Source organism: Tachyglossus aculeatus, chromosome 7 (assembly GCF_015852505.1).
Source record: "Tachyglossus aculeatus isolate mTacAcu1 chromosome 7, mTacAcu1.pri, whole genome shotgun sequence".
Classification (NCBI taxonomy): domain Eukaryota; kingdom Metazoa; phylum Chordata; class Mammalia; order Monotremata; family Tachyglossidae; genus Tachyglossus; species Tachyglossus aculeatus.
Genome location: NC_052072.1, coordinates 46,379,933 through 46,395,793, shown reverse-complemented (window position 1 = coordinate 46,395,793; position 15,861 = coordinate 46,379,933). Strand labels below are relative to the sequence as shown.

The 15,861-nt window shown below is 46.4% G+C and overlaps 1 protein-coding gene across 3 annotated transcripts in view; it reads right to left on the bottom strand.

Annotated features, from left to right (window-relative positions):
- Nucleotides 1–7,552, bottom strand: part of LOC119930558 (ILK associated serine/threonine phosphatase) — a 37,279-nt gene extending 29,727 nt beyond the window's left edge. For all 3 annotated transcript variants that reach the window (XM_038749024.1, XM_038749025.1, XM_038749026.1), the window contains exons 1-2: nt 7,459–7,552; nt 1,003–1,071 (exon numbers count right to left, since the gene is read on the bottom strand). In XM_038749024.1, the coding sequence (XP_038604952.1) occupies nt 1,003–1,071; nt 7,459–7,507 (118 nt within the window). In that variant the 5' untranslated portion in view covers nt 7,508–7,552. The remainder of the gene's footprint in view (nt 1–1,002; nt 1,072–7,458) is intronic.
- Between the last annotated feature and the right edge of the window lie 8,309 nt (nt 7,553–15,861).

Below are 15,861 nucleotides of genomic sequence, written 5' to 3'. Positions count from 1 at the left end.
ACAGGGGGCTCACAGTCTTAATCTCCATTTTACAGATGAGGTAACTGAGGCACAGACAAGTTAAGTAACTTGCCCAGTCACACAGCTGACAATTGGCAAAGCCGGGATTTGAGCCCACAAACTCTGACTCCAAAGCCCATGCTCTTTCCACTGAGCCACGCGGCTTCTCAGATCACTGTTTTAGAGCACTGTACTAAAGCACTCGGGAAAGAATAACAGATTAAAGACATATGCCCTCAAGGAGCTTGCAATTTAGTGGGAGAGAACGACCCAAATAATTTACAGGAGGAAGGAGAGCTAGTTTTTCACAAAACCATGCTTTCTAAGTGCTTAAACAGTTTTTTTGTGTACAAAAAATGCAAGAGGTGGCTATGACTGTTTAAGTGCTGAAGAGGGAAGTTGGATGGATAAGACCGGAGAAGATTAATTGGGAAAAACTTCTTGGAAGAAGTGGAGTTTCAGGAGGGCCGAAGAAGGAAGAAAGCTGAGATCTAGCGTAGTCGAGAGGGAACGGAGTGCCAGACGGGAGGCTAGACGGCTTAGTACAGTGCTCTGCACACAGTAAGTGCTCAATAAATACAATTGAATGAATTAATGAATGAATGAATGAACAATGGGGTCAGAGACGGGAGAACCACAAGGCCTGGGGAGGAGGTGACCTTGGGAGGAATGGAGAATCTGAGCTCAAGTGTAGCGAGTGATGAATGTGGATAAGTAAAAAGGAGTGAACTAGTTGGACGCCTTAAAGCTGGAGGCCTGGCATTTTTCTTGGATGGAGAGAAGAATGGGTAACCACGGTGAGTTACCACGATTGAAGACACTGGCTTCCTGAAATTCTCAAATCATTTCGTGGCTCCCACCTGTTCCCTACTTACAAAATAGTAACTCAGAGCAGAAGAAAATAACACACAAAGATTAGAAAGATGGGTCAAACCAAAGATGACTCTGGAAGTTCTTTCCCAGAACCAGCAATATAAAGGGCTTAGAGTCAATATTCCTTACCTGATTCCTCACTGCTGGACGGTGGGAGATCATCAAAAAGCAAAGAACCTTGTGTCTGTATTTCTATCCCTAGAATACATCAAAAGACAAAAGAGAACCAAAATATTCAGGAAAAAAAAATCTGATTTTGCAGGATCTAGGCAATACAAAACTGTACTCCAAGTTTAAAGCCTGGCACCTCTCCAGAACAGAAAAATTTTTGTTGGATATCACAGGAAAGGCCTGAAGCTTTGCAGGCCTCAGAAATCACCGCTTCTCCTAAACTGCCTGGGTTAATTCTTTTTCAGCGTGGCTCGGTGGAAAGAGCCCGGCTTTGGAGTCAGGGGTCATGGGTTCAAATCCCGGCACCGCCAATTGTCGGCTGTGTGACTTCGGGCAAGTCACTTCACTTCTCTGTGCCTCATCTGGAAAATGGGGATTACGACAACCTGATCTCCTTGTAACTTCCCCAGCACTTAGAACAGTATTTTGCACATAGTAAGTGCTTAATAAATGCCATTATTATTATTATTATTATTATAATTAATTAATTATTAATTAATTATTGATCAGTTTCAATATCCGCTATGTGATTCACATGGCCCGAGCCTGATGTGAGATTGGTTTTATCAGCATCACCTGGTCCTGACACTTGCTAGAAAGTTGGCGGAAAGACAAAAATCCTGTTGAGCTCTGTGGAGCCGAAGGCATCGCAGAGCAAATCGGAATCCTCAATTGTATTTATTGAGCGCTTACTATGTGCAGAGCACTGTACTAAGCGCTTGGGAATTACAAATCGGCAACATATAGAGACAGTCCCTACCCAACAGTGGGCTCACAGTCTAAAATAGACATAATAGAATAGAGAGAAGAGGAGAGAAGTTCCAGCCCGAAGGTGAGTGCTGTGATTCAAGTTCAGTGTGGCTCAGTGTCAAAAGCCTGGGCTTGGGAGTCAGAGGTCGTGGGTTCTAATCCCGCCTCTGCCACTTGTCAGCTGTGTGACTTTGGGCAAATCACTCTGCTTCTCTGAGCCTCAGTTACCTCATCTGGAAAATGGGGATGAAGCCTGTGAGCCCCACAGGGGACAACCTGATTACTTTGTATCTCCCCCAGCGCTTAGCTTGGCACATAGTAAGCGCTTAGCCAATACCATTATTATCCTGGCTTCCTGGAATTCTCAATCATCTCGTGGTTCCCGCCTATCCCAGAATAGGACACAGGACTTCTGTGGAGTCAGTGGGCATCTTCACCTGCTCCTATTTAATTTTTTTTTTAATGGTATTTTTTAAGTGTTTATTATGTGCCAGGCACCACACTAAGCACAGAGGTAGATACAAGCTAACCCAACCTGTGCCCAACCGGCACCTACCTCAGAGCTTAGAACAGTGCTTGGCACATAGTAAATGCTTAACAAGTTCCATTATTATTATTATTAATCAGGTTGGACACTGTCCCTTTCCCACACGGAACTCATAATCTTAACCCCCATTTTACAGATGAGGTAACTGGGGGACAGGGAAGTGAAGTGACCTGTCCAAGGTCACAGAGCAGACAAGTGGCCGAGCCAGGATTAGAACCCAGGTCCTTCCAACTCCCAGGGCCCGGGCTTGCTTCTCCTGCCTCTTCTATTTGCTTTTCCCTGAGGATGGCCGTGAGCTTTTGTTTTGGAATTGTTGTTCTTGAATAATGCTGTTCCTCTTCAGTCTCTTTTCTGGCCTTTTCCCTCCCTCCTCCTCCTTCACCATCAAGACACGGGATGGGACCACTGACCCCTCTCCCCATTCGGTGATGGCCTTTGGAAAAAATAAACTGGCCCACTTATACACGTGACAACGACGGGCAAGACTGCTTCACAACCTCATTTTTGTTGCAGTCTTCTTCTATAAATGGGCCCTTTATGTTGTGGAATTCAAAACAGGGTTCTGCCGCCGCTTTAGGCCTATTATCAAATAAACTCAGCGGGCCTTAATGATACTCTCCTACACTGGAAGTCCTCAAAAGAGGTGAAATGGGAGGAGGAGAGCACAGTTCCTAACTTTGGGAGTGGATCCCTCCGGTCTTTCACCGGAATCCAACGTTTCTTTAATGAAAGCGTTGAATAAATGCTTAGGAGCAGGGCTCGACAAATGCTCAATTTGCTCAATGGGGACTGAATAATCTTACGTGCCATTTGCAAACCCAGAAGCTGGGGCAGAGAGGCTGTTCCGTCAATGCCACAAATAAAACCGGTGGAAAAAATCAAGCAGAGCACACACATATAAAGGCAAAAAGCACCCAGACCACTGAAACATCATTCTGTTGGGTAAATAAAGCCAATATTTGTTTTTACTGTGGCATTTGTTAAGCACTTACTACACACCAACTACTAAACTATAAGCCTGGAACAGATACATGATAGGTTAGACAAAGTCCCTGTTCCACATGGGGCCCACAGGAGAACAGGGGGAAGGAGAACAGGTGTTTAATCCCATTTTATGGATAAGAAAACTGAGGCACAGAGAAGTCAAATCATTTGCCCAAGGCAAGTGGCAGGGCAGGAATGAAAACCCCGGTCTCCTGACTTCCAGCTCCATGCTCTTTTCCCGAGAAGCACCTCCTAAGCAAGTCTTCTTGAGCCTGTTTTACAGTTACTTAATATTACATGTATATATGTTTGCATGTATTTATTACTCTATTTATTTTATTTGTACATATTTATTCTATTTATTTTATTTTGTTAATATGTCTTGTTTTGTTCTCTGTCTTCCCCTTCTGGACTGTGAGCCCACTGTTGGGTAGGGACCGTCTCTATATGTTGCCAACTTGTACCTCCCAAGCGCTCAGTACAGTGCTCTGCACACAGTAAGAGCTCAATAAATACGATTGAATGAATAAATGAATATGCTAGAGGCTAAAATACTTTCGGTTTACACCACACATATCAGGTACAATGTGGCATCTTTAAAGTAGGGGTCGGAGAGACAGATAAAATGAGAAGCAGTGTGGCTCAGTGGAAAGAGCCCGGGCTTTGGAGTCAGAGGTCATGGGTTCAAATCCCAGCTCCGCCACTTGTCAGCTGTGTCACTTTGGGCAACTCACTTGACTTCTCTGGGCCTCAGTGACCTCATCTGTAAAGCGTGGCTCAGTGGAAAGAGCCCGGGCTTTGGAGTCAGAGGTCATGGGTTCAAATCCTGGCTCCGCCAACTGTCAGCTGAGTGACTTTGGGCAAGTCACTTCACTTCTCTGGGCCACAGTTCCCTCATCTGTAAAATGGGGATTAAACCTGTTAGCCCCCCATGGGACAACCTGATCACCCTGTATCCTCCCCAGTGCTTAGAACAGTGCTTGGCAGATAATAAGCGCTTATCAACTACCATCATTACTATTATTATTCACTTCTCTGGGCCTCAGTTCCCTCATCTGTAAAAAGGGGATGAAGACTGTGAGCCCCACATGGGGCAACCTGATCACCCTGTATCCTCCCCGGCGCTTAGAACAGTGCTTGGCACATAGTAAGTGCTTACCAAATACCATCATCATCATTATTATTCACTTCTCTGAGCCTCAGTTCCCTCATCTGTAAAAAGGGGATGAAGACTGTGAGCCCCACATGGGGCAACCTGATCACCCTGTATCCTCCCCAGCGCTTAGAACAGTGCATGGCACATAGTAAGCGCTTACCAAATACCATCATCATTATTATTATTCACTTCTCTGGGCCTCATTTCCCTCATCTGTAAAAAGGGGATGAAGACTGTGAGCTCCACGTGGGGCAACCTGATCACCCCGTATCCTCTCTGGTGCTTAGAACAGTGCTTGGCACATAGTAAGCACTTACCAAATACCATCGTCATCATTATTATTATTATTCACTTCTCTGGGCCTCATTTCCGTCATCTGTACAAAGGGGATGAAGACTGTGAGCCCCACATGGGGCAACCTGATCACCCTGTATCCTCCCCGGCGCTTAGAACAGTGCTTGGCACATAGCAGGTGCTTACCAAATACCATCATTACTATTACTATTCACTTCTCTAGGCCTCAGTTCCCTCATCTGTAAAAGGAGGATGAAGACTGTGAGCCCCACATGGGGCAACCTGATCACCCTGTATCCTCCCCAGCGCTTAGAACAGTGCTTGGCACATAGTAAGCACTTAACAAATACCATCATTATTATTATTAATTATTCACTTCTCTGGGCCTCAGTTCCCTCATCTGTAAAAGGGGGATGAAGACTGTGAGCTCCACGTGGGGCAACCTTATCACCCTGTATCCTCTCTGACGCTTAGAACAGTGCTTGGCACATAGTAAGCACTTACCAAATACCATGATCATTATTATTATTATTAGTCACTTCTCTGTGCCTCAGTTCCCTCATCTGTAAAAAGGGGATGAAGACTGTGAGCCCCACACGGGGCAACCTGATCACCCTGTATCCTCTTAAAAAATACCATCATTATTATACCATCATTATTATTATTAATTATTCACTTCTCTGTGTCTCAGTTCCCTCATCTGTAAAAAGGGGATGAAGACTGTGAGCCCCACAAGGGGCAACCTGATCACCCTGTATCCTCCCCAGCGCTTAGAACAGTGCTTGGCAGATAATAAGCGCTTACCAAATACCATCATTACTATTATTATTCACTTCTCTGGGCCTCAGTTCCCTCATCTGTAAAAAGGGGATGAAGACTGTGAGCCCCACATGGGGCAACCTGATCACCCTGCAACCTCCCTGGTGCTTAGAACAGTGCTTGGCACATAGTAAGCACTTACCAAATACCATCATCATTATTATTATTCTTCACTTCTCTAGGCCTCAGTTCTCTCATCTGTAAAAGGGGGATGAAGACTGTGAGCCCCACATAGGGCAACCTGATCACGCTGTATCCTCCCCGGCGCTTAGAACAGTGCTTGGCACATAGTAAACGCTTACCAAATACTATCATTATTATTATTAATTATTGACTTCTCTGGGCCTTAGTTCCCTCATCTGTAAAAGGGGGATGAAGACTGTGAACCCCAAATGGGGCAACCTGATCACCCTGTATCCCCCCGGTGCTTAGAACAGTGCTTGGCACATAGTAAGCGCTTACCAAATACCATCATCACTATTATTATTCACTTCTCTGGGCCTCATTTCCCTCATCTGTAAAAGGGGGATGAAGACTATGAGCCCCACGTGGGGCAAACTGATCACCCTGTATCCTCTCTGGCGCTTAGAACAGTGCTTGGCACATAGTAAGCACTTACCAAATACCATGATCATTATTATTATTATTATTCACTTCTCTGTGTCTCAGTTCCCTCATCTGTAAAAAGGGGATGAAGACTGTGAGCCCCACAAGGGGCAACCTGATCACCCTGTATCCTCCCCGGCGCTTAGAACAGTGCTTGGCAGATAATAAGTGCTTAACAAATACCATCATTACTATTATTATTCACTTCTCTAGGCCTCAGTTTCCTCATCTGTAAAAGTGCATGAAGACTGTGAGCCCCACATGGGGCAACCTGATCACCCTGTATCCTCCCCGGCGCTTAGAACAATGCTTGGCACATAGTAAGCGCTTACCAAATACCATCATCATCATTATTATTGCTATTATTCACTTCTCTGGGCCTCATTTCCGTCATCTGTACAAAGGGGATGAAGACTGTGAGCCCCACATGGGGCAACCTGATCACCCTGTATCCTCCCTGGCGCTTAGAACAGTGCTTAGCACATAGTAAGCGCTTGCCAAATACCATCATCATCATTATTATTGTTATTAATCACTTCTCTGTGCCTCATTTCCCTCATCTGTAAAAAGGGGATGAAGGCTGTGAGCCCCACATAGGGCAACCTGATCACCCTGCATCCTCCCCGGCGCTTAGAACAGTGCTTGGCACATAGTAAGCGCTTACCAAATACTATCATTATTATTATTAATTATTCACTTCTCTGGGCCTCAGTTCACTCATCTGTAAAAAGGGGATGAAGACTGTGAACCCCACATGAGGCAACCTGATCACCCTGTATCCTCCCCAGCGCTTAGAACAGTGCTTTGGCAGATAATAAGCGCTGAACAAATACCATCATTACTATTATTATTCACTTCTCTAGGCCTCAGTTCCCTTATCTGTAAAAAGGGGATGAAGGCTGTGAGCCCCTTATGGGGCAACCTGATCACCCTGTATCCTCCCCAGCGCTTAGAACAGTGCTTGGCACATAGTAAGCACTTCACAAACACCATCATCATCATTATTACCGCTGTGTCCTCTCCCGAGCGTTTAGTCCAGTGCTGTGCACATAGTAGACGCTCCATGGATACGACTGAATGACTGAGGGGAGGGCGGCCCACATCCGGGGCCTTTCGGGCGGCCCACATCCGGGGCCTTTCGAACGTCCCGCATCCGGGGCCTCTCGGAGCGGCCCTCATCCGGGTCCTCCGGGCCCCGGGCGGCGGAGGAGGCCGGAGCGGGGCCTGACGTCCGGGGCCCCCGCGGGTCGCTGCTCACCGGCGGTGGGGCGCGGGTCGGGCTCCGGCAGGTCCCCGAACAGGTCCATGCCCGCAGCCCGGCCCTCGCCTCGCGGCTGCCGATCACCAGGGCGGGCGGGCGGGCGCGGCGGCCATTCGCGCGGCCTGCCAGCCGGGGGCCGGAAATTAGGGGCGCGCAGGCGCGCTGGACGCCGGAGGACGGAAGTAGGGGGCGCGCGCATGCGCGCTGGACGCCGGAGCCCGGAGGGGGGAGTGCGCATGCGCCGACTCGCCGAGCGTTCGTTCGTTCGTTCGTTCGTTCGTTCGTTCGTTCGTTCGTTCGTTCGTTCGTTCGTTCGTTCGTTCGTTCGTTCGTTCGTTCGTTCGTTCGTTCGTTCGACTGTTCTCCTGATGATGGCATTTATTAAGTGCTTACTATGTGCAAAGCACTGTTCTAAGCGCTGAAAGATTAACCGACGCCCCCCAGATGGGACACGAACCCACAATCCTTGGCTTAGGAGGCCAATGGTGCCTTCATCCATTCATCCATCCATCCATCCGTTCATTCATTCATCCATCCATCCATCCATTCATTCATTCATCCATGCATTCATCCATGCATTCATCCATCCATTCATTCATCCATCCATCGATTCATCCATCCATCCATCCATTCATCAATTTACCCATCTGTTAATTCATTTATCCAGCCATTCGGGCATCCAGCCATCCGTTCATTCATTCATCCATCCATCCATTCATTCATTCATCCATCCATTCATTCATTCATCCATCCATCCATCCATTCATCCATCCATCCATTCATCAATTTACCCATCCATTAATTCATTTATCCAGCCATTCAGCCATCCATCCATCCATTCAGCCATCCATTCATTCATTCATCCATCCATTCATCCATCCATCCATCCATTCATTCATCCATCCATACATTCATCCATCCATTCATTCATCCATCCATCCATTCATCTATCCATTCATTCATTCATCCATCCATCCATCCATTCATCAATTTACCCATCCATTAATTCATTTTTCCAGCCATTCAGCCATCCATCCATCCATTCATCCATCCATTCATTAATCAATTTACCCATCCATTCATTCATCCATCCATCCATTCATTCAGTCATCCATCCAACCATTCATCCATCCATTCATCCATCCATTCATTCATTCATCCATCCATTCATCCATCCAGCCATCCAGCCATCCATCCATCCATCTATCCATCCATTCATCCATCCAGCCATCCATTCATCCGTCCATTCATCCATCCGTCCATCCATCCATCCATCCATTCATTCATATTTATTGAGCGATTACTGTGTGCAGAGCCACTGTACTAAGCACTTGGGAGGTACAAGTTGGCAACATATAGAGATGGTCCTTACCCAACAGCGGGCTCACAGTCTAGAAGGGAGAGATAGACGACAAAACAAAACATATTAACAAAATAAAATAAATAGAATAAATGTGTACAAATAATCGTATTTATTGAGCATGTAGTGTGTGCAGAGCACTGGACTAAGCACATGGGAAGTCCAAGTTGGCAACATATAGAGATGGTCCCTACCCAACATTCATTCATTCATTCAATCGTATTTATTGAGCGCTTACTGTGGGCAGAGCACTGTACTAAGCACTTGGGAAGTACAAGTTGGCAACATATAGAGATGGTCCCTACCCAACATTCATTCATTCATTCAATCGTATTTATTGAGTGCTTACTGTGGACAGAGCGCTGTACTAAGCACTTGGGAAGTACAAGTTGGCAACATATAGAGACGGTCCCTACCCAACAGCGGGCTCACAGTCTAGAAGGGGGAGACAGACGACAAAAAAAAACATATTAACAAAATCCATCCATCCATCCATCCATCCATCCATTCATTCATCCATTCAATCGTATTTATTGAGTGCTTACTGTTCATTCATTCATTCAATCGTATTTATTGAGCACTTACTGTGTGCAGAGCACTGTACTAAGCGCTTGGGAAGTACAAGTTGGCAACATCTAGAGACGGTTCCTACCCAACAGTGGGCTCACAGTCTAGAAGGGGGAGACGGACAACCAAACAAAACGTATTAACAAAATAAAATAAATAGAATAAATATGTACAAATAAATAGAGTAATAAATACGTACAAACATGGTCACTTCACTTCTCTGTGCCTCGGTTCCGTCATCTGTAAAATGGGGATTAAGACTGTGAGCCCCACGTGGGACAACCTCATCTCCTTGTATTCCCCCCAGTGCTTAGAACAGTGCTTTGCACATAGTAAGCGCTTAACAAATACCAATATTATTATTATTATTATTATATGCATATATACAGGTGTTGTGGGGAGGGGAAGGAGGTGAGGCGGGGGGGATGGAGAGGGGGACGAGGGGGAGAGGAAGGAGGGGGCTCAGTGTGGGAAGGCCTCCTGGAGGAGGTGAACCCTCAGTAGGGCTTTGAAGGGAGGAAGAGAGCTAGTTTGGCGGCCATCCATCCATCCATCCATCCATCCATCCCCAGAGAAGCAGCGTGGCTCAGTGGACAGAGCCCGGCTTGGCAGTCAGAGGTCGTGAGTTCTAATCCCGCCTCTGCCACTTGTCAGCTGTGTGACCTTGGGCAAGTCACCTAATAATAATAATAATAATAATAATACTAATAATGATGATGGCATTTGTTAAGCACCTACTATGTGCCAAGCACTGCTCTAAGCGCTGGGGGGGGGTTCAAGGTGATCAGGTTGTCCCACGGGGGGCTCACAGTCTTCATCCCCATTTAACAAATGAGGGAACTGAGGCTCAGAGAAGTGAAGTGACTTGCCCAATGTCACACAGCAGACATGTGGCGAAGCCGGGATTCGAACCCATGCCCTCTGACTCCAAAGCCCGGGCTCTTTCCATTGAGCCACGCCTCAGTTCCCTCATCTGTAAAGTGGGGATGAAGACTGTGAGCCCCCCGTGGGACAACCTGATCACCTTGTAACCTCTTCAGCGCTTAGAACAGTGCTTTGCACATAGTAAGTGCTTAATAAATGCCATCCTTGTTATTATTATTATTATTATTATTGTAACCTCCCCAGCGCTTTGAACAGTGCTTGGCACATAGTGAACGCTTAACAAATACCACCATTATTATCACTATCATTCTCTGGGCCTCAGTTCCCTCATCTGTAAAATGGGGATGAAGACTGTGAGCCCCCCATGGGACAACCTGATCACCTTGTATCCCCCCCGCCAGCGCTTAGAACAGTGCCTGGCACATAGTAAGCACTTAAGTATTATTATTATTATTATTATTATCATTACTCTTATTCTCTGGGTCTCAGTTCCCTCATCTGGAAAATGGGGATGAAGACTGTGAGTCCCTCGTGGGACAACCTGATCTCCTTGTAACCTCCCCAGCGCTTAGAACAGTGCTTTGCACATTGTAAGTGCTTAATAAATGCCATTATTATTATTATTATTATTATTATTATTATTATTTTAGGGTATCCATCCTCCCGCGCTTTTTAGGCTGCAAGCTTCTGGTGGGCCAGATGCTAGATATGAATCCTTGTACCTTTCCCCAAGTGCTTAGTCAGGGCTCTGCACACAGGAAGCGCTGAAGAGAAGCAGCGTGGCTCAGTGGAAAGAGCTCGGGCTTTGGAGTCAGAGGTCGCGGGTTCGAATCCTAGCTCCTCCGCGTGTCTGCTGTGTGACCTTGGGCAAGTCACTTAACTTCTTTGCGCCTCAGTTCCCTCATCTGTAAAATGGGGATGAAGACTGTGAGCCCCCCGGGGGACAACCTGATCACCTTACATCCCTCCCAGTTCTTAGAACAGGGCTTTGCACATAGTAAGCGCTTAACAAATGCCATCATTATTATTATTAAGGGATATCATCATCATCATCATCAATCGTATTTATTGAGCGCTTACTGTGTGCAGAGCACTGTACTAAGCGCTTAGGAAGTACAAGTTGGCAACATATAGAGACAGTCCCTACCCAACAGTGGGCTCACAGTCTAAAAGGGGGGGACAGAGAACAAAACCAAACATACTAACAAAATAAAAAATGTCAGTCAGTCAGTCCAACGAATTTACTGAGTGCTTACGGTGCACAGAGCACTGTACTAAGCGATTGGGAGAGCACAGTCTAGCAGTATAACAGACACATTCCCTGCCCACAGTGCAAAAGGGAAATGTCAGAAATAAAGAAATTTGAAAAATGACTTTTTCACTTTAATCCTCATTTTGGTCTCTATAAAACCACTTTCCTCCCCGGCTCCGGTGGCTCGAGGGGCCCTGCTGATGAACCAGACAGTGGCGTGGTGGAGATTACTTTGTGTGTTTCTTGACCCCTCACCATTTTCTTCAAAATCCCTCCTTCTCCATCCCTTGACTGTCATTTATCTTTTTCTCCCTCTTTCCCCTTCTGCCTCTTCCTCTCACTCCCTGCCCCATGCCTTTTTCCTTCTCTTATTTCCATTTTCTTTCCCTCCGTCTTTTTCCTCTCCTACTCCCAGATAAAAACCAGCGTCCTTTTCCGTAATTTATTTGGTGTAAATCTATTGATTGACTGCCCGCGTGACTTTCCTATTAATTTGTTTCTTTTAGCTAAGGGCCAATGATTCATCACATAGTACATCTGATTCCCTTTCACCAAAAACAGAACATTTTTTTCCTCTCGTTTTCCTCTTTCCACTTTCGTTACGTATCAGTGTCTCATTCTGTACTTTTTGGTTCTCCTAAATCGCGTTTGAAACGCAGAAACAACCATCCGCTAGGTAACTGTAGCCCACGTCCGTTGCTGTGACGACTGTAGAAAAAGGTTTTTTAAACTCATTGGCAGATATTTAGACTGTGAGCCCACCTTTTAGACTGTGAGCCCACTGTTGGGTAGGGACTGTCTCTATATGTTGCCAACTTGTACTTCCCAAGCGCTTAGTACAGTGCTCTGCACACAGTAAGCACTCAATAAATACGATTGATTGATTGATTGATATTTACACGATTAAATTTAATCCTAAAACACCAATCAATCGTATTGATCAAGCGCTTACTGTGTACTGAGCGCTTGGGAGAATACTATGTAACAGTGTAACAGCTTGGCACTACTTTGCTGAACAATCCCTTCTGTAACTGCAGTACAGGTTGCAATTACAGCTCAGGCTGTCTTTGCGACTGTAATGAGAATAATGGTATTTTTCAAGCGCTTACTATGTGCCAGGCACTGTGCTAAGCGCTGGAGGGACACAAGTAAATTGGGTTGGACACAGTCCCTGTCCTGTAATGTTAATGGGGAAGGTGGTGCAGGTGGGACGAGGATGAATTTACATGGTGCTTTTGACCCGCAAGACTGAAGGCCTTCCCTCCTTCCCCTCCCCACAGCACCTGTATATACGTATATATTTTGTACGTATTTATTACTCTATTTATTTTATTTGTACATATTTATTCTATTTATTTTATTTTGTTAATATGTTTTGTTTTGTTGTCTGTCTCCCCCTTCTAGACTGTGAGCCCGCTGTTGGGTAGGGACCGTCTCTAGATGTTGCCAGTTTGGACTTCCCAAGCGCTTAGTCCAGTGCTCTGCACACAGTAAGCGCTCAATAAATACGATTGAATGAATGAATGAATGAAAAGACCGGAGGCAAGGCTAATTAAGTCCTGCTTCTGGTTGAACAGGCCGGAGAGAGCCACAGGGGTCGAACTGACTTTTCCAGGTCGGAAAATTAGTTTCCGGAGTAATGAGAAAAGGATCTCCCGGCCCCACGGGAAAGGAGAAGCAGCGTGGCTCAGTGGAAAGAGCCCGGGTTTTGGAGTTGGAGGTCGTGGGTTCCAATCCCGGCTCCGCCACTTGTCAGCTGGGTGACTTTGGGCAAGTCACTTCACTTCTCTGGGCCTCAGTTACCTCATCTGGAAAATGGGGATGAAGACTGGGAGCCCCCCGTGGGACAACCTGATCGCCTTGTAACCTCCCTAGTGCTTAGAACAGTGCTCTGCACATAGTAAGTGCGTAATACATGCTATCATTATTATTGTTATTACCAATTCAGGGAGCAAGGTTCCTCGACCTGCAGAGAGTAAGGTCACAGAGAACTTGGCTGTGGGGATCAAAGCAGATCAATTAATCAATCAATCAATCAATCAATCGTATTTATTGAGCGCTTACTGTGTGCAGAGCACTGTACTAAGTGCTTGGGAAGTACAAATCGTCTATAAAGTACTTAGAGAAGCAGCGTGGCTCAGTGGAAAGAGCCCGGGTTTTGGATTCAGAGGTCATGGGTTCCAATCCCGGCTCCACCAACTGTCCGCTGTGTGACTTTGGGCAAGTCACTTCACTTCTCTGGGCCTCAGTTACCTCATCTGGAAAATGGGGCTGAAGACTGTGAGCCCCCCGTGGAACAACCTGATCACCTTGCAACCTCCCTAGCACTTAGAACAGTGCTTTGCACATAGTAAGTGCTTAATAAACACTATCATTATTATTGTTATTACCAATTCAGGAAGCAAGTTTCCTCGACCTGCAGAGAGTAAGGTCACAGAGAATTTGGCTGTGGGGATCAAAGCAGATCAATTAATCAATCAATCAATCGTATTTATTGAGCGCTTACTGTGTGCAGAGCACTGTACTAAGTGCTTGGGAAGTACAAATCATCAATAAAGTACTTAGAGAAGCAGCATGGCTCAGTGGAAAGAGGCCGGGCTTTGGAGTCAGAGGTCATGGGTTCCAATCCCAGCTCCGCCACTGTCAGCTGTGTCACTTCAAGCAAGTTACTTCACTTCTCTGGGCCCCAGTTCCCTCATCTGGAAAATGAGGATGAAGACTGGGAGCCCCCCGTGGGACAACCTGATCACCTTGTAACCTCCCTAGCGCTTAGAACAGTGCTCTGCACATAGTAAGCGCTTAATAAATGCTATCATTATTATTATTATTAAAGGCTTATCACTGCCCTGGGGGGTTCACTTTGAATGCTGGCAGAACGCGCGTCCATGGTTGTTGTCGCTGCTGCCAACGTGCTTCCTGGAGCCATGCCAGCCTCCGTCAACTGACAATTACTTTCCTCCACTTCCAAGCCATATCGAAGGCACGCCTCCTCCAGGAGGCCTTCCCAGACTAAGCCCCTCTTCCCCTCTTCTCCCACTCCTTTCTGCCACACCCTGACTTGTTCCCTTTGTTCTTCCTCCCCACCCGCAGCCCCACTGCACTTATAATAATGATGGCATTTATGAAGCGCTCACTATAATAATAATAATAATGATGGCATTTGTTAAGCGCTTACTATGTGCCGAGCGCTATTCTAAGCGCTGAGGAGGTTACAAGGTGATCAGGTTGCCCCACGGGGGGCTCACAGTCTTCACCCCCATTGTACAGACGAGGGAACTGAGGCCCAGAGAAGTGAAGCGGCTTGCCCAAAGTCACACAGCTGACAATCGGCAGAGCCGGGATTTGAACCCGTGACCTCTGACTGCAAAGCCCAGGCTCATTCCACTGAGCCGCGCTGTATGTACCTATCTTGGAAAGAGCATGGGCTTGGGAGTCAGAGGTTATGGGTTCGAATCCTAGCTCCGCCACTTGCCAGCTGTGTGACCTTGGGCAAGCCACTTCACTTCCCTGGGCCTCAGTTCCCTCATCTGGAAAATGGGGATAAAGACTGTGAGCCCCAAGTGGGACAACCTGATCACCTTGTATCCCCCCCAGCGCTTACAACAGTGCTTTGCACATAGCAGGCACTTAACAAATACGACCATTGTTATTATTATTATATCTGTAATTTATTTATTTGTATTCATTCATTCATTCAATTGTATTTATTGAGCGCTCACTGTGTGCAGAGCACTGTACTAAGCGCCTGGGAAGTACAAGTTGGCAACATATAGAGACGGTCCCTACCCAACAGTGGGTTGTATTGATTTCTGTCTCCCCCCTTCTAGACTGTAAACTCGTTGTGGGCAGGGAATGTGTCTGTTCATTGTTGTATCGTACTCTCCCAAGTGTTTAGAACAGTGCTCTACACATAGTAAGTGCTCAATAAATATGATTGAATGAATGAATGAATGGTAGCAGGAAGACTCCCTGGGAGGGGCCAGGTGGTGATGGAGGTTCATTCATTCATTCATTCAATCGTATTTATTGAGCGCTTACTGTGTCCAGAGCACTGTACTAAGCGCTTGGGAAGTACAAGTCGGCAACATATAGAGACGGTCCCTACCCGACAACGGGCTCCCAGTCTGGAAGGGGGAGACGGACAACAAAACCAAACCTGCGGACAGGTGATAAGTTGGATAATAATAATGATGATGGTATTTGGTAAGCGCTTACTATGTGCAAAGCACCGTTCTAAGCGCTGATGGAAGCAGTGGGAACTCCTGTTTTCCCCAGCTGAGAGTAGCGGGCTTTGACTGTGTTAGCAACAATCAGTTTTAGATGATGGAGGTGGCAA